At 43.5% G+C, this 23,411-nt stretch overlaps 1 protein-coding gene across 3 annotated transcripts in view; it reads left to right on the forward strand.

Annotated features, from left to right (window-relative positions):
• The window catches only part of ZFYVE26 (zinc finger FYVE-type containing 26), a 123,020-nt gene that overhangs the window by 2,522 nt on the left and 97,087 nt on the right, over positions 1-23,411 (forward strand). For all 3 annotated transcript variants that reach the window (XM_068253348.1, XM_068253349.1, XM_068253350.1), the window contains exons 2-8: positions 1,294-1,372; positions 6,082-6,171; positions 7,626-8,157; positions 10,575-10,708; positions 13,448-13,612; positions 15,308-15,396; positions 17,780-17,931. In XM_068253348.1, the coding sequence (XP_068109449.1) occupies positions 1,294-1,372; positions 6,082-6,171; positions 7,626-8,157; positions 10,575-10,708; positions 13,448-13,612; positions 15,308-15,396; positions 17,780-17,931 (1,241 nt within the window). The remainder of the gene's footprint in view (positions 1-1,293; positions 1,373-6,081; positions 6,172-7,625; positions 8,158-10,574; positions 10,709-13,447; positions 13,613-15,307; positions 15,397-17,779; positions 17,932-23,411) is intronic.

Raw genomic sequence — 23,411 nt, forward strand, 5'->3', positions numbered from 1 at the left:
CTCTGTCACTGCAGTGACAGCGGAAGTACAAATAGAGGGTGCTCTATTTGAACTTCCGCTGTCACTGGAGTGACAAAGTTATGCCAGAAGCCGGGATGCGGAAGCTGATGCGGAGAAGATGCCCGCCGGGAGCCGATGCGGAGAAGATGCCTGGGACCAGGCTTCAGGTAATGAAATTGATTTTGCAGTGGAGCACAGGGAGGGAAAAAAATGCTGCACAAAATCGCAAAAGTTTGATTATGATTTTAGATGGGAACGAGGCCTAAATCACATTGAAAAATATAAAGCAGAAATTTGCCTTAAGTCAGATGGTATAAAAACTGAAAGTTTTTATTTGATCGTTAGTTTGATATTTTTGGTTAAAATGATGGTATATGGCATATTGGTTCAATTATGCTGATCATTTGATCGAGTGATTTCTCTGGTTGAAAATAGAAATTGAGTTGTGTATTGCCACCTTTACATTCTAGAAGGTAATATAAAAGCTACACATATTGTGATTTTGTATTTTAAATCACATAAAATAAGTGGAACAATTGTTTTCATTTAACTCTTACTTTCCTGAATAGTTAAAATAATTTTTCTGTTTTCTCTCTACTCTCCATTTCCCCTTCTCTCTCTCCTTTTTAAACTCTCTTCTATAACCTCAAGAATGGCTGTTTGTTAGTTACCGAGAGTTCGGCGCTGGAGATAAAATACCAAACGTCTTTTTACTTGTTTTACTGTATGCATTATCCTTTTTGAGTGGACATTTATGAGGTATTTACCTCACAAGTTTATTTACTTCACAGTTTGATAATTTTAGCTCACTAGTTGGTAATTTTAGTTTTCCATGCTTTAACAGCCTTTGTGAATTTTACATTTGACAGAATGTTTGGTAAAATCGGTTGTTTTCTGCTTTACCTCATGTGGTAATGCTTTGTGAATCAAGCCCTATGTTTGCTGGACTTAGGAAGTAAGTGCATTAAAGACTAGGCTCCCTACTGTTTAAAGTCTGACAAGTCTGCTTTTCTTCATTCAGTGTATTCATATGTGTATTGATACCTAGTATCATGCCTAGTGGCATGTCTGCTAAGAAACAGGAAATCTATTCAGCTGCCTCACTGGTGCTAGGATGCAATTGTTGTTGTTTTTTTGTGTCTTTTCTTTTCATTTGTTTTGTAGGTGTTTATAAGTTGTATTGCCTAGCCCACTAAAATGGCTAGACATGGTATTTGTATTAGATATAAGAATGCAGATACAATACCATGACTACTATGCTTAAAAAGTTTCACTTCTGCTTTTTGTTTGCAGCTGTTCTGAAAACCGCACTCCCCAGCAGGTGGCCTGGTTCTTCTTCAATGCTTTGGAGACTTGGCTTGGATGGGGTGATGTAAGTAATTTAAAATCTACATTTATCACTACCTACAATGACTTTAGTGCCAGTGATTAGAAAGGGCTTGCCTTATTTTAACATTGAACTGCATGTTTGTTAATGAAGCATGTGGTATCACCAAGCCTGGAACAAGATAACTTTGAGGCCAGACATCAATCATTCCAAAGCCCAGGTCTGCTACTGATAAAGATTTCACATAGTTGCCAACTTGCTCAGGGCCCTTTTCCACTAGCAATCGCTAGCGTTCACGCTGAACGCTAGCGATTGCTGAATCGCAATTACCGGCGATTCTCCGACGTTCGCGGCCGCGATTTTGCTATGCACTGCATAGCAAAATCGCGTCAATTATCGCTCCGCCGCGCGTTCGCAGCAAAAACGAATCGCGGTAGTGGAAATGACCTACCACGATTCCCATGTTAAAAAGCAAACCGTAGCGATTGTAAAATCGCTAGCGGTTTGCGTTTTTGCGATTCAGCCAGCGCAAACGCGCTGGTGGAAAAGGGCCCTCAGAGTAGGTTTTCTACGGAAGTTAAACCCAAGTCTTTAAAGGTGTGTGCGCACACGCCTATAATTGATGTTGGGGATCAGGACCCGATCTCTTGGGCAACATTGCTGGGCTGATGCTGTACAGACATGAAGTCTGCTTTGTAGCTGGTCTTCTGTTGCTATGGGGGAGGCAGAGGGCCAATGGAGCTGCATAAGTGTGATGTCACTAGGAGTGCATGCTCAATGGAATCAGCTATTGCCCAGCCAAGTTGATCTGCCTGGTAGATCACTTGCAAGGCAGGTGCTACTGTACACACGCCTGATTATCGACTGAGGCAGTTATCGGCCACCTCAGCTGATTATAATTCTGCTTGTGCTGGGGGGGGGGGGGGGGGGGGAGATTAAGAACCCAATCATGTGGCCTACAGTTAGCTCTCACCATTATGAATATCAAAGTGCATGCATCTATTTGTCAGTCACAAGCTCGATCTATGCAATAGGCATTCCAGGAGTAAAACCTTTGCTGTCCACAAGGGGTATCATAACTAGATTAATGTATGCATACCTATGTAAATACTGAGATTTTCCATAGACCAAACAGCAGACCTGGCACCGATTGCAATAAACCAAGTTTTCTTTAATCCAACAGGTACATGCAAGACATAGGAGACAAGTGGATAGTCGGCCTAACAGCCGTTTCACAGGTTACCCTGCTTCTTCAGAATCTCAGTATTTACAACAGAAGATTAGAGGTAGGGCTGGCACTCAACCACAACTGGAATACAGCAGTTGGATCCTGGTTCGAGACGTTACGTGCTCTAGGTCCCATACACATCAGTATTTTCCATAGACCAAACAGCAGACCTGGCACCGATTGCAATAAACCAAGTTTTCTTTAATCCAACAGGTACATGCAAGACATAGGAGACAAGTGGATAGTCGGCCTAACAGCCGTTTCACAGGTTACCCTGCTTCTTCAGAAGCAGGGTAACCTGTGAAACGGCTGTTAGGCCGACTATCCACTTGTCTCCTATGTCTTGCATGTACCTGTTGGATTAAAGAAAACTTGGTTTATTGCAATCGGTGCCAGGTCTGCTGTTTGGTCTATGGAAAATACTGATGTGTATGGGACCTAGAGCACGTAACGTCTCGAACCAGGATCCAACTGCTGTATTCCAGTTGTGGTTGAGTGCCAGCCCTACCTCTAATCTTCTGTTGTAAATACTGAGATGTCTGAAACCCTACGCTATGGACCCATAAGGCAAAGTTAAACCAATTACATTTCAGCAGAGGAACCAGATACCAAGTGTAAAGCGCGGTGGAAATATTATTTTTGGGGCTGCTTTAATTGGGGCCTGGGCAGTTATAGAATAAACAGTGGCTTTCTACCAGATGATGCATGAGGATAAACAAAGTCAGTATGTCAGAATATTGAAGCTCAGCTGAAAGTGGTCCTTGTAACATGGCAGTGACCAGAAAATGCAAGGAATGCCTGAAAAACAAATTGACATTTTAGGTTTGTAGAATGGCCAAGTCTAAGGTCGGATATTTACATCTTCCCGATGTCGTTCATGTTAATGATCGTTGGGTAAAGTGTTTTTTTTTTTTCTTTTTTTTTCCCCGATTTGTCGACGGAACGATCGTTAATAAGGTGTTTCAAACGACCATAGTCGCCAGTGTGTACGTAGCATTAGTCAGAAGCTGATTCGCTTTGGGCTGGTGCACACCGAGCGGCTTTTTGGGCGTTTTCAGATCCGCTTGCGGCTGCGGATCTGCTTGGTCAATGTATCTCAATGGGGTGGTGCACACCAGAGCGGCAGGCGTTTTGCAGAAACGAAAAATGCCTGGGTGAGGCATTTTTTGGATTTCGGATGCGTTTCTGCCTCAATGTTAAGTATAGGAAAAACGCAAACCGCTCTGAAAAACGGCACTTCAGAGCGGTTTTGCAGGCGTTTTTGTTACAGAAGCTGTTCAGTAACAGCTTTACTGTAACAATATATGAAATCTACTATACTGAAAACCGCAGCAGCAATCCGCAAAACGCCTCATAAAAATAAAAAAAAGCGTTTAAAAATCTGCTAGCATTTTGCGGATCTGCTAGCGGGTTTGGTGTGCACCAGCCCTAAGAGCTTCTTTTGGGTGATGTGAAATGGGCTGCACATGCAAGAATCCCCTTGACTTTGCACAGCTGAAAAAAAAATGTACATGAAAGGGTAGAAAATAATTCCTACAAGTTTGATGTTAGTGGTAGAAAGTTAGGAGAAACGCTACAGGATGTTCCTGCCAAGGAGGGAAACATCAAGGCCCTTATTCAATTCTCTTGTTCTCCTTGGTGATATTTTCACACCTTATCAACAAAATGCCTTTTAAGCCACTGCTCTTCACAAATTTGAACAAAACATAGATTTTGTGAACAGCAGTTCTTGTCAGAGAACTATTGCAGACTCTAAAGCTACGTACAGACATGCGATAACGATCGTTCGTAAGCAACGACGAACGATCAATTAAGGAGAGAAATGAAAAGGTCGTTAGTAAAGAGGTGTTGAAAGTGGGAAACGATCAGATCGTTTCCGAACGAACGATGCGGAAGTGACGAACGTATGATGCAGCGCATCTAGTATGCTAAACGTTATTCAGATCAATGAACCCGGAACGAACGTCATTGTTAATGGCCAGTAGGAAAGAGGAAGTTGCGTACAGATATATATATATATATATATATATATATATATATATATATATATATATATATATATATATATATATATATATATATATATACACAGGGAGAGAGAGATATAGATAGATATATCTCTATCTATGTCAACATATATCTATATATCTCTATACATCTATCTACATCTATATATACATATATATATATATATCTATATACATATATCTATATACATCTCTCTGTCTCTCTCTCTCTGTCTGCGCATGTACGGTACTTAACGAACGATCGTTTTTGTAACGATCAGCATACACACGTACTTTTGCTAACGATCGTCGTTACAAAAAATCCGCCAGGACGGATTTCCAGTTTGCAACGACTTCAGTCGCTGATCGTTACCCTTAATGATCGTTAGCGGTTATTTTGTAACGATCGTCGTTATAAACGATCGTTAGTCGTTCGTTACCAACGACTTTAGTCGCATGTCTGTATGCCCCTTTAGGCATACATGTCAAACTCTGGCCTGCAGGTGGTTTCCCCACTTTGCATTATATTAAGCCCCATTATATTAAGCCCACTCCAGACCACCAGGGAAGCTATAATGGAGGTGAAGCCCTTGATCACCAGGGAAGCCATATGGGTGAAGGAGGGGGGAAAGCACTAGACACCAGGGAACTGTATAGGGGAGGGAGGGGTTCACTAGACACCAGGCAACTGTATAGAAGATGGAGGGAGCCACTAGACACCAAGGAACTGTATAGGGGAGGGGTTGGGGGGGCATTAGACACCAGGAAATTAGGAGGAAGGGTGGCCACTAGACATTGCGGTTGGCCTGCGACTTGGTCCCCGTGTTTAATTTGGTCCCACTTTTTTTTTTTTCCCCTAAATCTTTATTCAAACTTTTCAGGCTAGGTGCACACTTAGCAGAAATGCAAGCGTTGCGGAAAACACGTTTTTGCCGCTAATGAAAGTCTATGGGACGCATGAAAAAAGCATATAAAAAACGCATATACGTTTTGTATGCGTGAGTCTTTTCATAACTCTGGTTTTGTTGCATAATATTCAAAAATGCATAAAAACGTACATAATAAAATTCAATGGGAACGCAATGTATTGCGTTTTGTATGCGGTTTTTGTGTTTTCCACTAAAAAAATTTGATGCATTTCCGCTTCCTTTTGTCTTCCTAGTGAATTGCATAAAATACAATATGAAAACTCATACAAAGCGCATATGCGTTTTGCATATGTGAACTGCAAATGCATAAAAACACAAAACTGACATGACCGGAAACGTGACCTTTCACGCTCTTATGTGTGCAACCAGCCTAAAAGTTTGATCATCCTCAAAATCTTGCTGAAAGGACAGCCTGTCACTGTGCTTTTGTAGACTGGAACTGAATTACCCATGAAAGATGCAACCATTCTATACCAGCATCAATCAAATTTACTTGTTTTTTTAATTTGAAGAACAGAAATTCATCATTTGTCATTATCTTTTGGCAAGTCTGTAAGACTAAAGGTGTTTTTGTTGTGTTTTGCACATTAGAAACAGCCACAACGGAAGATGAAAGATGAAGCCGAGTTCTTACTGCTGCTGGAAAATATCCAAAATGATGTTCCCCAAGAAACCAAGAAGGTATAAAATGGGTAGTTTTACAGGCTATGAAGAAGCAACCATTGGGCCCTTATGCAATTAGTCTTCTCCCGAGTTTTTCTCCTTGGTGCTATTTTCACATCTTGACATTAAAATGCCATTAAACCACCAGCAAATGAGAAAATGCTCAGAATAATTTTGACCGTACCTTTCTAACGACTTTTTTTTTTTTTTTAATGCAAAGTATTGAAAAGTTATTTTAAAGAGATCAAAAATTATCTCCTTGGAGAAAACTCAGGGGAAAAGGGAATTGAATAAGGGCCATGCAACTGATAAGTAAGAATCCACCAGTGTAGGTCAGGCGTGGATAAACCCCCTTTACAGTTGCATGCCACCATCCTATGTGTCTGCTCTTTGTGTTTGAGGAAGTGTCTAGTAGACCCATGTAGTCTTGTACCGTCGCACTAACCTATGATTAGATTCATCTAGTTGGCTATGGGCATACTATAAACAAGCAGCTCTGGTGATATGTCTGGCTTATTAGGGACACAATTCTAATTCACACACTGTGTGAAAGTGATGCATTGTGGGAGTACCTCCGTGCCTTATGTAAAACTGAATAATTGCAAATGACATGTTTTTAAGAAGGCACACTATATATTTAGCGAGATGATTGTGAGAGGAATGCCACTACTGAGCTAAGCTCTGTTTAGATCAGTGAGGGACCCACGGCCCAGATGTCAACAGGTCATAAATTAATTTAATGGATAAAACCTACAGGGCTGAAATGGCTATTTACAAGCTTCTCCAAAGCAGCTGCTGCTGGATTCACAATGGTCCATTTCATAACCAATGCATTATGAGTGTGAACTGCAGTGGAGACTGGACATAGACTTTTATACAAAACCCGAGTGCAGCGATTTAGAATAACTGGATAAGTTACAATGCAGCACTGTGAACAAAGAATTGTATGGGCAGGTAGTTGATATGCAGAATTATTCTGCAATGCACCCAACTGATCACTGTGAATTAGCCCTGTCCCTGTTTCTTCCTGTGGCCTGTTCCTAGATGCCGATGTTGCAAATTCACTATGGTGATGAGAAAAGCAGAAGTCTATATTAAAAATGAAAGAACTGGCTTGCTGAATATACATAACCAAGAAAAAAATAATTCTCCCCCCCCCTCTCTCTCTCTCTCTCTCTCTCTCTCTCTCTCTCTCTCTCCCTCTCTCCCTCTCTCCCTCTCTCCCTTGTGTGTGTGTTAGACACATCCTATTATGTATACACAGGTTTAACCCTTTTTGTCTCCTTCCATGAACGCAAGAAGTACACACACTGCAGATTTATTGCAGGCTGTAGCAAGTTTGTCTTCAAAGATTATTGTACTGTATTGTACTGTTTCTTATCTTTTTAAAATAGAGAAGAAGCTTGGGAGTTTAGGTTTGCTTTAACATCAAATAACTCATGCTTGTTCTAAACTTTTTTTATTCATTTTAGGAGCTCTATGAAGTCTTTTTGTTCAGTCATCAAGACTCCAAGGAAAGCAGAGGGGAAATCTCCCGCCTTTCTCCTGCTACAGTGTCATCTCTGCGTCGCCTTTTCTCCCAGAATCCTCAGCTCGTACAAGCACTGGTGGGATTTCTGCTGGTGGATGGTGCTCAGTCCTCAATGCCTGAACTCAATCGCCACCTCCTAAATCTCACTGTGGACTTCCTTTTAGACTTGTTATCATCTTTTAATGAAAATCATCACACTGATGCCCAAAAAGAGAACGAATTTTCTCACATGGTGAATCAGTTTTATGATGTCTTAAGCACCATGCACTTTAATTTGGATCTTCATACCAGTGAACTCAGACATTTATGTGGTGAAATATTTGATGCTACCTGGGTGAAGGGATACCTGTCCGAGGAACAAGTGCAGGCATCTATGCTGAGGAAGTCAAATTCTGGCCTGGTTAGTCTCTATGGCAGTGTGACCAGTGAGAAAATAAAGGAACATGTTGTTGCACAAAAGTCTCCAGGAAAAGGTTTGTATTCTGAATAACAGCAAAACAAGACCTTTTATGTCCCGACTTGAGGAAGGGTGGGGGCTTTGCAGTTGATGCTCTCCCTTTGTAGTACTTTATTCTCAGGTCTTTATCTTGCCCAAGATGCAGTCTGCCAGCAGATATGTTGATTAGCCAAAACTTTAGAACAATTTTCCTAATTTTGTATAGGTCTTCCTTGTGCGTTAGAAACCGCAGTTGATATGTTGATTAGCCAAAACTTTAGAACAATTTTCCTAATTTTGTATAGGTCTTCCTTGTGCGTTAGAAACCGCTCTGAGCCATCATGGAATGGATTCCACATGAACTCTGAAAGTGTATTCACACTGAATCCGTTCCTGCATATCACCTTACTGCCCATACAGTTGTTTCCTGTGGTGCCCAAGGTGTCTAATACCAAGGTGTCAGCAGCAGGTTCAGAAAGTAGTATTAAGGCAGCCATACACTGATCGATAGCCACCAGATCGACCAGCAGATCCCCTCTGTGATCGAATCTGATCAAAGAGGGATCTATTGACTGCCTACACTGCAAACAGATTTTGAATCTATTTCACTATGAAATCGAGTCACAATCTGTGGAGCTGCCGCCGCCCCCTGCGAACATTACCTGATCCAGCCGGTGCAAGTCCCCCGGTCTCCGCTGTCTCTTCTCCGCTCTGGGCACTCTACTGTTTAAACTTCCTCCAACAGGAAGTAAGTGAAGCCAGCCGGAGCCCAGTGCGGAGAAGGGACAGCGGGGACACGCGCTGGCGGAACAGGTAATGTATTGCAGCTAGCGTCGGTTGTCATTCGAGCGCCGCTATCGATGCACTCCCGACCCGACGGTGATCGAGCAAAATGTTCCGCACGGGCGGATCGACGGGATCAATCAATTTTAGACTGAGATCAGTCAGCATTTGCGTATCTATTTCACAGCAGATTCGATCGCCGTTGATTTGAATCTGCTGTCTACCGGCGGGAAATTAAGTGTATGGGCACCTTTAGTGGCATTTCTGAGAGCTGCTTGGTCTCTGAAAAATCCTATTCCCCCTACTTGAATCAAACGTTTCCTTTTTATATTACACTCCACAGATCTAATTCCTAGGGAATTCAGAGGCAATTTAATTGGGGTTCCTCAGACCAGGCAATGTACTCTATATCACAACATTTTTCCATCCCACATTTTTTTCCTATTTGTGGACAACAATACGGGATGTATTGACTAGATATATGGGGGACGCCAAGTGTGAATGTGCATAGTATGAGTAGTTGTTTCAGGAAGTTGTTTATAGCTCTTTGCATTTTTCCCCCCTTTACTAAGACATGAAAAAAAAATTACAAGGACCCTTAGTGCTACTGCTGTTTGAGGTTTTATAAAGTGTCTGCAATGGTGAATATACTTACTTTCACTTCCGCCTGGAGCTGGTGACTGTGTGCAGCTCATCACTCCTGATTGTGGAGGAAGTTGTGGCAGCAGCACACTGGACTGTTACGTTGCAAGTGGTATAGATATCCTATCTGGATGACTGATGTGAGAAATGCATTGAATGCCTAGAAGCAGACTTTTTTTTTTTTTTCTATGCAGCACAATTATAAAGCAACTTTTGTTGTGAAACTAGTTGAACCAAAAAAAAAGTTGCTTGCTATCTGTTCAAAGAACTGATAAACCATCAATCCAACAGTTGGATTTACAGCTTATCATTCTTATCAGTTCTTTGAACAATGGCAAGCAAATTTTTGGGGGGTTGTTCAACTTGTTTCACAACAAAAGTTGCTTGATAATTGTGCTGCATAAAAGACCTCTGTTGAGCCTTTTTGTATGGGGCTTTAGATACCTAATTATAGAGGCAAGATTGGCTATCCTAATCGCTCAGCTTTCAGTACAAATGTATGTATTATTGTTGGATTTATACAGCAGTGGAATATGACTGTAATATGGAGTCTGTGTAGGTGGGGCAGCAAGCTGGATGTTGAAATGACAGTGGCACCTGAGTGCATGATTCGTCCTCCTCACCCCCTGCTGGAAGCCGCTCCATTATGCTCTGCAGCAGCATCCCTTCTCCTCAGAAAGTGATGTCTGCACACTGCTTATTCCCCACAATAATGCTACTCACAGGATCAGACTTGGTACAAATAACAATGGTAGACATACCTTGTCTGTCAGCAACCCAGTAAATCATTCATTTACAGTGTATAAATGGGACAAATGTACATCCAATATGGGTATGCAAGTGTATTTAAAATGCATTAGGTTTTGTCATAGTTCATCTATTAAATGATTACATTTGTGCAAAATCGAACTAGTTTATTGTACAGGAATTCCCATGGAAGATTAACAATTTATACGTGGCCATCTTTAGTCATGTTTGCCTACTGAGATGTGTACGAGTGATGAAGCAAGATTGTGTTGTGTTTCCCAGGATTGGTTCAGGAGCTGACTGATGCGGAGAGAGCCACTGTCACTCTGTTCTGTGACACGCTGCAATCAGGCCCATGGAAGAATGCCTTCTTCTACTCCCTCTCCACTGGAAAGCACTTCTTGGAGCAGATACTGGTGAGTCTGGATCACTACATAATCGACATTGTTGGTTGCAGCCTTTTGTGGTATTAATTCGACTTTTTTTTTTTTTTCTTGCCACAATGAGTCCAGGAACCTGTTTTTACACTGTCACCTTTATTAGTATTCAAGACTGTTAGAGGGAATCTGAAGCAAAAATACATTTGAGATAATTAACTATATGCGTAGTACACTTTTAGGACCATTGTAGCCCCTCACACGCTCCAATGAGTTCTGGTTTACCATGAGCTTGCTGGTTAGTCTGTACCTCTCGGTGTTACAAGCCCTACTCCATAGAGCCAAATTAATCCATGCCATGCACTGATGAGGATCAAACAATCCAAAACAGTCTGTATGCATGTTGGATTATTATGACTCTGTACAAATTAACAAGCTGACACATCATTGCATTCCAGCGGTTCTGGAGGTGTGTTTAGCTTCTAAGGGCAACAATGGTTAATTTGCATATATTTAGCAGTGATGCACTGGTAGACATCTCTGAGCTCACTCCAACCTGAATTATCGCAAATTCTTTCTGTTCTAAGAAAGCAAGCCTTTGTTTTCCATAGTACAGCTAAGAAATAGAACCTTAGTAGCACAGACAAGAGTCTAATATTTCCAAGAGTTAAGAGACTTCAGTTATCTATGCAAATGAGCCTCCCTGGACTGTGGCTGTTTTCTGGAGCACTTATACATCAAAGAAACAGTCAGGGCTCGTTCCCACTATCGCGAATCCGCATGCGTCCAATGCATGCGGATTCGCACATGTAATGCAAGTGGATGGGCCTGTTTCCACTGTAGCGTTGTTGAGGTGCGTTTTTTTCAGCGGTAAAAAAAAGCACAAAAGAGCCAACGAATTTGCCTGCGAGTGGAATGCATGCGAATCGCCGCTAATGTATTTAATAGTAAAAACGCATGCGTTTGTTACATGCGTTTTTACCCGCGATTTCGCGTGCGATTTCGCACCTTTTTCAATTTTATTTTGCCCTGGCAGTGTCATGGTTAATTTCAAATCGCACGCAAAATCGCGGGTAAAAACGCATGCGGAAACGCATCCGCATGCGTTTTTACAAGCGTCGGAATGCCGGCGAAATCGCGTCGCAACAGTGGAAACAAGCCCTCAGATTTAGATTTTGGAGGGGAGTGGCGTTGTCACAGGCTGAGGGAAGGAGATGCAGAGCAGATTGGCTGTGTAATAAGGACAAGCAGAATATGGCTGCTCTCGTATCACAGGAAGGAATAATCGTACACTGTTGAAGCGGTTTGCAGCTAGATTTACTGTGTAAACCATCTAAACTTTAGATAATCTGTATAGACAATTACTTGCTATAGTTAGTTTTTCATCTCTGATCTGCTTTAAAAATGTATGGCTTGTAACTTATTTTTCGGCCTAAAAGACGCTCCAGACTATAAGACGCATCTAGGTTTAAAGGGAAAAATCTAGAGGGGAAAAAAAACAAAAACTAAACTTGGGTGCATCCATGGTCCAGGAGTGTCTCATAGACCTTTCCTCCTCCTTCCCCCCCCCCCCCCCCCCCCAAGATGTCTGTCTCACTGCCAAGCTACTTTAACCCCTGCTGCCATCACAAACTATACTAAACTACACTTCATGAACCCCTGCTGCCCCCTCCCCCACTTACACTGCACTACACAACTCTCCCCCTCTCCAGCTACACTAACTAACCCATTCAATTACAGGAGATCTCACCAGCCTGGGTGGCAGTAGCTGGGTCCGGTCTGGGTGTCCAGTAGGTCCTAACAAGGTGCACAGTAGGGTGGCATCAGCAGCACCAAAGTGATCCACAGTGTTCCAAAGCAGCTTAGGAGCAGCTGCTTTTATCTACAATGCTCGTTCTTTGATCTCCCCCAGTCAGCCCCACAGCAGCGCGATCCCAACTGACAAAGTATCGGCACATCTTCAGCCGCTATGGCGGCAGTCCTCAGACTTCCGTACTTGCATTGTTTACTTCTGCTCTCACATGTGCGCCAGGGTCATGTGATGATGAAAGCAAAACAAGGCAGTTCGGAAGTCTCTGAGGACTGCCGCTATAGCGGCTGACGATGTGCCGATACTTTTGTCAGCTGGGATTGCGGGGCTGACTGGGCTGATGTTGGGCAAGATAAAAGGAGGAGCAGTGTGGATAACAGCGGCTTCTCCTATGCTGCTTAGAGTCATTGTGGATCGAGCTGCTTGGGCATGCTAGGGGAGATAAAGATCAAAGAACAAAAAACAAGCAGAGTGGATTATAACAGCGGCTTATTCTATGCCTGTAAGAGACATTGTGGATCGCGCTGTTGCCGCCCACTGCGTATTACCACTGCTGCTGCCACCCACTAGGAAACAAGCACCAAGGTAGGTTACCTTCGGACTATAAGACGCAGGGACTTTTTCTCCCTACTTTTGAGGGAGAAAAAGTGCGTCTTATAGTCCGAAAAATACGGTAATTGCTAATATGAAAGAATTGTGCAATGTTATGAAAAGCGGTATATCTAAAAATTAAAATTCGACAAAGGTCTAATTTTTTTTTTTACCAATCATTACATCATAAGTGTTTTTCTTTTTTTTTGTTTTTTTTTTTTCACTTCAGTGTCACTTTAAATATAAACTCCTGAAAACATGTGTTCATTGGTAGTGCAGTAGTTTTTGCTCACTGCGTACAAGCAGAAAAGCGTTTGGCAACTTCCAGCAGCACTTTCAGTCTAATTTCTGCTGTAATATTGTATTTTTGTTTTCAGCTTACTGCCTTGACTCTTCTGAAGAGAGAAGATTTCGCTACGCTTCAGAAGTTGCTTTCTAATGAGTTTAAGCCACTTAGACGTCTGATCATTCTTCTGGGATGGATGCACCTCCAGAGCACAGAGTCAGCCAAATCAATATTGCACAACCTGCATAGCAGTACGGTAGGTTTGTTTTCATTTTAGCACAGAGCTGAATTAAATAAATTCTCTTTCTTCCTCAGCAGAAATGGATGCTGGGATGCAATGATGTCAGCTTGTTAATTGTACAGAGCCACAATAATCCAACATGCATACAGACTTTTTCAGACTGGTTGGTCCTCATCAGTGCATGGCATGGATTTATTAGCTAGTATACTACCTATATGTGACTTATTGAACACATAAAGTGAATCTGAGCTGGGGAAAAAAATGCGCTATCTGTCAGCGCCGCTCCCCCGCCTCCTCCGCATCGGCGCTACCCGCCCGTGTCCCTTCCCTCCGTGTCCCTTCCCTCCTGATAGGAGGGAAGTGACTCGGGCGGGTAGCGCCGAGGCGGGGGAGCGGCGCTTACTGACAGCGCATAGGTAAACATTGTGCTGGCGACACGCTGTGTCGCCAGCACTGCGGGGGCTATAGCGGCACGCAGGGGGGTCCTGGAGGCACACCATGGGGCAACGGAGGCTGGTCTTAGTGTGCACAACCAGCCTCTGTGCCCCAGTAACATAATTAAATCCCACCTCGGATTCTCTTTAATGCCAGAGTTAAATTGCTGCATCCCCGCCACAGAGGAGTGATTTATTACCAGAGATAAGCCCTGCAAAGCTCCTGGGCTCGCAGGACTTTACTTCCTCGAAGAGGCAGAACTTTACACTGTAGCTCTGCCTCCTCCACAGTCAATCTCTGCGAATCTCTGCCTCTCCCCACCCCTCTCAATCTTCTTTCCCTGAGAAGGGAGGGGAGGAGGCGGAGATTGATTGCGGAGAGGCTGAGCTACAGCTCAAAGCTCAGCCTCTCCAGGAAGAGAAGCTCTGCGAGCCAGGGCAGCATGATCTGTGACCTGCAAAGTCATTCGAAATTTGCAGGTCATTTTCTAGGTAATAAATCACTCCTCTGCCGCGGGAATGCGGCAATTTTACTCTGGCATTGAAGCTGAAAAGGATTGTTAAACAAAATAAGGTAAAAAAAAAAAAGACTTCAGTCTCTCTTTAAAGACCATTTTTACTACTTAGAATTTAGTGCAGATAAGAAAGGGAGATGTGGTGAGGATGTTAGAGAACCCGAGGTGGGTTCTAAGAATCCTAATAGCACACAGAGGCTGGGTCTGCATATAATGCCCAGCCTTTGTTTGCTATACAGTGCCCCCCCCCCCCCTATTAACTGAGACCTTTGGATGTTCTTGGATGAAGGCTCTGTTGTTTTCTGGCATTTTGCAGTGGTTCTGAGGTTTTGGGGGATTGTGGAGTAAGGTAGTGTTGGGACATTGCAGTCCAATCCAGAGTAGTCAGGACAGTCTGATCAGAGGGTGGGGTCATAGGATTCCTCCCTTCCCCCGTAGGAAAGTATGGTAATTTTGTGTTTTAATGGTGCATGTTTCTATGTGACTGGGTCAGGACATTGTTCAGTTTGACCTGGGTTGCATGAAGTAGCCTTGCACAAAGTTATTTTTATTTTTTACCTCAGAGCTAACATTTACCAATACATTTGTAGTTCTGTTTTGTTACACTTGAAGTTTGAACTCTGGAAATTCATTTGTTGACGTCTGACAATTGGTGGTTTGTTACCCTTTATATATACTTTTGTTCCCAGATTCACTTCAGTAAGCTCACATTTTGTAATCAGATGAAATGCTAGTCTCACACATGATGTATCTTTTTGCAGGAGATGCACAATGATACCGTATTAAAAGAATTTTGTGATGGGCTTTCGTTTCAAGTTGACATTTTGGAATGGTGTACAGAGAACAGCAGGTTTGTATCCATGTATGCAATGCTTTGCCAATTGCTGAAACATACTGCATGGCTTGTAACACATTTCCACTAAAGGCTAACTTCAGATTTGTCTACAGCAGGGGTGGTCAAACTTAGTCACGTAACAGGCCAAAGTCTTAAACCTAGTCTAAGTCGTGGGCCAAATTGTTTAAGATCTAAGATTTATTGAACAATCTGACATTTGAAGCTCACAATGGCCATGTAAAATGGCAAGAAAGGCCTCATTTGGGCCTCATTTGGGCCTTGAGTTTGACACCTGTGGTCTACAGGTATAATATTTGTATAATTTGCTATCAGTCTCCTTAAAGGAGTACTGGGGGGGAGAAAGAATCTAGGCCAGGCTAAAATGGCTTTTGACCATAGTAATGCACTTGAAACAAAAAGAAAATCAGAGAGCCCAATATAGTGCAGTAAGTCTAGCAATTCTTGGCAAAATAATTAACAGATGTAGATATACTCACAAACACTGGTTACCACATAGGCAACCACTTGAAATGCAGGTGGGGAGCATTAGAACCTGACCCTACTCAGGTTTAAGAAGTCGCTCTTTGTAGATAGAAGGGGAGAGTCCCCTCCACCCAAGGTGGACTATATACTGTGAAAATTTGGACAGAGGCGCCAGGCAGGTTCAAATGCTCTAAAAAAACTAAAAAGGAGTACAGGTGGACTTACCTCCTGAAATGATGGACAATCGAGATTGTTCAAATCGTAAATAACAATTTATTTTGGCACTCCGCAACGCGTTTTGCAGGTATAACCCGCTTCATCAGGCAAGGAGTGCAAGCTCAAAAAGGTCCAATACTGGCAACGCGCCTCTGTCTCAGGAGGTATGTCCACCTGTACTCCTCCTTTTTTTTTTTTTTTTTTTTTTTTTTTTTTTTTTTTTTTTTTTTTTTTTTTTTTAGATCATTTTAACCTGCCTGGCGCCTCTGTCCACATTTGCACAGTATATATTTGACCATAGTAAGGACATTGGACAGTGACTATGGTAGAGGTCAGATGGTGAGCTCTTCTGAGGACAGTTTAGCCTTGTACACATGCTAGATGGTTCTCTACCAAGGCAGGCCGGGCTGGTCGGGGCCACCTCTGCTGAGAAACTGGTCTGTACCACGACCTCTGATCCCCCTGGATGCATCGCCGAGCGATCAGTCTGGCTTACCATGGAGCATCAAGCACAGTCTAAAGCAGGGATGTCAAACCAGTCCTTCGAGGGCCGAGGTCCTCACACATTTTTTATACAGCTCAAATGAATTGATGGGTCTGAATCGGGAAGCGTGTAGTCCATCAGGTAGAACACATGCCGTTCTCTCTCAGTCCATCCTAATCATTTGCAGGGATCTGGCCCTCCAGGCCTGGAGTTTGACACCTGTGGTCTAAAGGCATTGTGCTCCTACTCACCTTGGCTCTTCTGTGCTGCCCTGTTGTGAGCTCCACCACCAGTCCACCTACCTGCTCCACAGTAACAGAATGCATCAGTATCCTATGGGGTAGTGCTGCATCTATAACACCCCCCCCCCCCCCATCTGTATGATAATTGTGCCCAGCAGTGGCAAGTGTATCAGCTATTAGCAGCTAAATGAAATGTAAGGAGTTTGTTTTAACTCTTGAAAACTAGTCAGATGGTTCTAGCTATTAAATTTTACGTTTTTTCAATGTTTTAGACCAGGGTTGTCTAACTCAACCATGTAAGCTAGTCCAAGTTGCAGGCCAAATTGTTTATTAAGATTTAGGGTTTGGATGTAACGTGGGTACCCTATGGTCTTTTTGCTGAGGGGTTGTATGGGTTGTTGCTGCACCCCTCCTCAAAATCTGTCACCAACCAACTCTTCTGTTTGGAAAGGAAGTGTGTTGTCAGCTTACTGCTTGCAATGATGCACATTTTAAGTTCTGGAGGACCACATAAAATGGCAAGGAGGGCCGCATTTGGCCCACAGGCCTTGTTTGACACCTGTGCTTTAAACCAGTGTTCCCCAACCCTGTCCTCAAGGCCCACCAACAGTGCATGTTTTGTGGAAATCCACAGAGGCAGTTAATAAGCTCTGCAGAGACACTGATTACCCCACCTGTTCATGTTTCTGGTTTTCTGCAAAACATGCACTGTTGGTGGGCCTTGAGGACAGGGTTGGGGAACTGTGCTTTAAACTATACATGAAACTTATTGAAAATACCACTTGAATAAATCCATAATGACAAGCTTGGTTCTGTTTGCTGAACAGGCTGTGTTAAACGCTAAGCTGGACCACTTACAGTATACAGCCAAATGATCTTGTCATCCTGATAAGTACTGATATCTCGAACTTGAAATTTTTGATAAGGGAACACAAAAGGTTTTGTCTCTGACGCTTCATCTTGTGTTTTACAGTCTTTCCAAAAGAGACCTTTTGCATCACTTAACCACCCTGGACAGGCATTCTGCTTTATACATTGTTCATCATTTGACTAACCTGCCAAAGCTGAATGAGGATGAGGTCTTGAAGCTTCTGCAGAAAGAACTCCCTTCAGGAGATCACAAAGGTAACTAAAAATGTCATTCACCTTTACCATCACACTGCCAGGTTAGATGCACATGGTGCAGACTGAAGCATTACACTTAAGGGCTGGTTCACACGGGCGTCTGCTGAGCTTTTGCTTGGCATTGCGTTCAAACGCCAGCGTTTAAACGCCAGCGTTTAAAAGCTAGCTTTTGAAAGCTTTTGAAAAGTGTTCAAGGCTAGCAGTTCTGGTCTCTGCTATTGTTTCCTGGCGTTTACTGCCTCTGAAAGCAGCATGTTGCTTTTGAGACTAGACGCAACGCTGGGATCTACTGCCAGGCTTTCATGAAAGCCTGCAAAAGCCAGCTCTAAACGCTCCCATTCACTTGAATGGGATGGCAGTAGATCCCAAAAAACGCTGCGTCTGAAACGCTGCGTTAAACGCCACAAAAACGCCCGTCTGAACCAGCCCGTTTTTGTGGCGTTTAACGCAGCGTTTCAGACGCAGCGTTTTTTGGGATCTACTGCCATCCCATTCAAGTGAATGGGAGCGTTTAGAGCTGGCTTTTGCAGGCTTTCATGAAAGCCTGGCAGTAGATCCCAGCGTTGCGTCTAGTCTCAAAAGCAACATGCTGCTTTCAGAGGCAGTAAACGCCAGGAAACAATAGCAGAGACCAGAACTGCTAGCCTTGAACACTTTTCAAAAGCTTTCAAAAGCTAGCTTTTAAACGCTGGCGTTTAAACGCTGGCGTTTGAACGCAATGCCAAGCAAAAGCTCAGCAGACGCCCGTGTGAACCAGCCCTAACTCAAGTCTAGCTTTCAAAAGTGTTTGGTGTTTTTTTCCCAGAACGTCATTTCGGACAGCACCCCTGGATGAGACCTGTCTCCCTCCCCACTGTGGACAGGAAACTGTTAAAAGAAGAATTTGCATAAGCAATAGGCAGCCACATATAAGATACTACACCTGACACAGTACCTCAGTTTAGTTTCCTGTCCCGGACGGGATGCATGGGAGAGGTCTCCAGGAGTGCCATCCATGTCAGGCGGCAGGGGCAGCGTTTTCCAGGGCTCCAAGCAGCGCTGTTCAGTGAACAGTCAGGAGCCCTGCAGCGTGGAGGAGGCTTCTCCATCGGAGGCAGCAACTTTATGCGCGCATGTGCGTGCATTGGAGAGAGTTCACTTCCGGTTGAACCGGAGGTAGTCACGCGCTGGCGTCCCACGTGATCTGAAGTCTGAGCCGGGCGGCAGGGGCCGCGGCGGTGATTAGGAATCGGCATACAGCTGATTCCTTAAGGTAAGAAGCTGATTAAGCATATGCTTAGCCGGCAGGGGCCGCATGCATAATTGGATCAGCTGCATCAAATCAGCAGCACAGCTATAAGTTTGTAGAGTCCATGATGCACTCTGGTTTGTGGCTGGGATCATGGAGGACGCCTCTGGGTCAGCTCCTGCACAATCTGCTGAATCTGCCCAGGATCCCTCTCTGGCAAGTAGATGTGATTATGTTTCTTCTGCTTGGCTGGATGTATGTTATGTATAGAGGGATTTGTCTAATGGCTGGCTATCGTTTATTATGTTTTATACCCAAAAGACATAAGACTGAGAAGGTTGAAAAGTCTGAAAAATCTTCTACTCAGTCCAGTCAGCATGGATTGGCAACTCTGAATGGAAATGGTGCCAGTATTGTACAGAGAAGGTCCACAGCAATAGGAAATTAAAGATTCTGCTATTGCTTCTACCGCCTCAGCTGCTTCAGATGGGCCTGGGACTAGTACTGCTATGGCTTATCTACCTGTTATAGCTAATCCATCATCTCCTATGTTGTCTGCACCTCTAACTATGCCTCCTGCTTCCAAGAGACATAGGCCTCTATTTATTGAGCATTCCTGCATGCGGTAATGCTCAAAACAGCTGACTTTACCCACCATTTAGTAAAGTGTGCATTCATAAAACCTGTGTCCGCATGAAAATCTATAATTCCTGAGCAGGTGCGGGAAATTAACACCTTGTGTGGAGATTATCACACAGGTCACTGAAGGTTAATTCATAAAAATTAAAGCAGGCAAATGTGAGCAGAGAAACCCTGGCTGTTTAGAGAAGGCGATAAGCCAGCAATAACAGGCAAGCTAATAGAGAGACAGTCCTCCCGGGCAGCTGCAGTGAGAGCAGAACAAACTGCATCCCAGAATACCCAGGCTGTGTTTTTAACCCCTTGGGTACCTGTTTTCAGATAAATTTCACATCAGAAAGCCTGCATGTGTAACATTCTTGAAGTTCTTCTAAGCTGCAGCAATTAAATAGATTGTTTAAAAGAACTAGACAGATTCAGGGCAAGGAGAGGCAATTTAAACAAAAATGCACATGTAAAGGAATGCTGGGGCTGCCTCCTTTATAGTAACTCTCTCTGCACAGAGAAAATGTATCAAACTAGGAGGAAGATTTGAGTAAAACTGACTAAGGGCCTTTTTTTCATTACCCTGCGAGTTAAGATTTGATTCTGATCACGAGGTACGTTAAACTAATGGAAACTGCAGCAGCAATTTCCATTAGTGCAATCTGATTGCGATGCGATTTGGACAAAGCACAATCGTCATCCTCCTGCATTGTATGCAATTGAGCTGTACTAGAAGTATAGTAGCGCAATCGCATAGTGGAAATTGAAGTACGATTGGGATCGCAAATGTTGTTGCGATCGCATTTCATAGTGGAAAAGAGCCCTAACCGCAATGTTTTTTCCTGAATTAATGAAAGACTTACTAATAGGTATTAAGTCTGAGCAGAAATCTTTGACACCTTTGGATCAAATGTATGAGAGTTTGGCGGATCCTCATTCTCGGTTTATTCCAGTCCATTCTACTTTTAAGATTAGGATTAAGGAGTGGGATAATCCTAGGAAAAGGTTTTTTTTTTTGGCCCAGATCATTATCTAAATGTTGTTTTTCTCCTGAAGATCAGGGTTTTTGGGAACCCCACCTAAATTAGAACCATATTTTTCAAGGGTATCAAACAAAACTGACCTACTTTTTTGAGGATTTCTGGGAAATTTTGAATGATTTCCCCAAAGTTTGGAATGCTTCCAATTATCTAGTGGACGCTTCAGATGATACGGTTAAACTTATGGCCAGAACTACGGCATTAGTTAATTCAGCCAGAAGAGGTGTATGGGTAAAAACTTGGAATGATGACAATTCTTCAAAATCAAGTTATGTGGTGTACCTTGTGAAGGGGGTCTGCTGTTTGAGTCAGTTAGACAACCCTCTAGACAGAACGGCAGACACAGATGTTAAAAAAAAAAAAAAAAAAAAAGATTCCTGTTAAAGGAATTCTATCGATTCACATTTTCAATTGACACAGGAATTGTTTGGGAAGTGTTGCTAAGTACTGGTGTATACATTTTAGTAGCAACTTCTTTGTTTACTGTTAGCAAAATACTTTCAGAGTTTGTTTGATATTTGCTTCCTGTAGTCTGATATGCAACTCTGGCTGTGCATTGAAGTAGACACCCCTTCTGCAATTGATTTGTCCCAATATAGCTAAATCCTACCCTCAATAAATTACAGCTTTTGCCTCTATTTAACATGAAAAGTACGAAAATGTTTACACAGCTACTTAGACATTATTTGCACACTGTCATTTTAGAACACTTGGGTATTGATAGTATTCCTTTAAGAAAGGACCTTTTCAAAGTAAACGGTCCTTTCGTCCCTCCTTCTAAGAATAAGTCAGATCCCTAGTCCTCTAAGGGCAGGAGATGGGCTCTCTACAAGTCACAGAAGCCTAAGGGCCTGTTCAGACTGCACACGTTTCCAGCTGCGTTTTGGAAACGCGTGCAGAAGGCCAACACGCACGACATCAGACAGTGCATAGAGTGCACTGCCTGATGTTCACACTGCATGAGTTCCGGACCTGTGCGGTCCGGGAACGCATGCTGCACGCAGATTTAGCAAAAAACGCGCGGCTGTCCCATTCACTTTTCAGTGATGGGATCAGCCACGCAACGTCGTACGCGTTGCGTTCCGCATGCGTGGCCGTCCGCGTTTGTAATGTGAACCGGCCCTAAGTCCAACTTCACTTTTACTAAGAAGTCAGATAAGCAATAACGCTAGTATTCCAGTGAGATGGAGAATTGCAAATTTCAAAACATGGCAACTACAGTGCACAAAATATTGGTTATTTAGGCTTTTCACAGTGGGACGTTACAGGCGCAGGTTAGAGCAGCCTGTAACGCAGCCCAGCTCACAGTAATGAAAAATCAATGGGCTGTTCACAGTGCCCACGTTGTGTTACACCCTAACGCTGGACGTTTAAAGAAAGTGCATCATGCTGTGCGTTATACACGGTTTTAGCCGCATTAGACTGTTTGCATATGCTCAATAATGTGTGTTTTTTGTTTTTTCTTGCAGGAGAGGAGGGGAGAGTCCGCTGTTGTGGCCATCCACATGACTTATTAATATGCACTGCAGTGTTAACTTCCTGGAGCGGCCGCTTATTGGCTGGCAGGACCACGTGATGCGGAGTTTTCCGATCACGTGGTCTCCACAGTCTTTGCCGCATGTGCCGTTTTCGTCCGATAGTATGCGTCAAAAAGTACGCATCACAGACCCATCAGGAGACGCATAACGTGGCTCTAAATAGCATCCAACTTCAAAGCTCACATGCGTTGCGCTGGGGGCACGTTATGTGACCTTAGCGTCGCATCTAACGCAACGTCTTAGTGGGAAAGAGCCTTTAAGGTGTTTTTTTTTTGGAGGGATACAGAATAGAGTGCAGCCAGCCTCCTTTTAAGAGCTTTTGCATTACTCCCCGCTTGCAGGACCAAATAAAGTTTTCAGCCCTACAATCGAAAGTCCTTTCCCTGTTAAGGAAAAAAAGGGTAATTCGAGAAGTACCGAAATGTCAGAGGACAGGGATTCTATTGCCCTGTGTTTTTTCTAGTAAAGGAGCTACAGGGAAATTATCAGTTCATACTAAATTTAAAGAGTCTAAACCAGAAGGTAAAATACAGAAAATTCAGGATGGATTTGATCTATTATTCATCTTTTACAGAAGGACGATTTCCTAGCCTTTCTAGACTGAAAAGATGCATATCTTCAATTACCGATGCATCTGTCTTCTCAATAATGCTTAACCTTCCTGGCGGTAAGCCCGAGCTGAGCTCGGGCTATGCCGCGCAGGAAGATATCTCAGCCCCTGGTGGGGCGATTTTCTTCATTTAAAATGCTTTGCTAGCCGCGCGTACAGCTTGATCGCCGCCGCTCTGCGGCGATCGCCCGCACGCAGCGGCGCAACAGGGCCCCCCCCCCCCCCGCCAGAGCCCTGCGCTGCCCGGACCAATGAGTTCCGGGCAGCGCTATGGGCTGGATCGGAGGCGTCTGACGTCAGGACGTCGGCTGACGTCCATGACGTCATTCCGATCGTCGCCATGGCGACAGGAGAAGCCAAACAGGGGAACGCGTTATATACGCGTTCCCCTGTTTGCTATTGATGCCGGCGACGATCGCACTAGAGGGACACATGCGCCC

This window comes from Hyperolius riggenbachi, chromosome 9, assembly GCF_040937935.1.
Source record: "Hyperolius riggenbachi isolate aHypRig1 chromosome 9, aHypRig1.pri, whole genome shotgun sequence".
Taxonomy (NCBI): Eukaryota; Metazoa; Chordata; class Amphibia; order Anura; family Hyperoliidae; genus Hyperolius; species Hyperolius riggenbachi.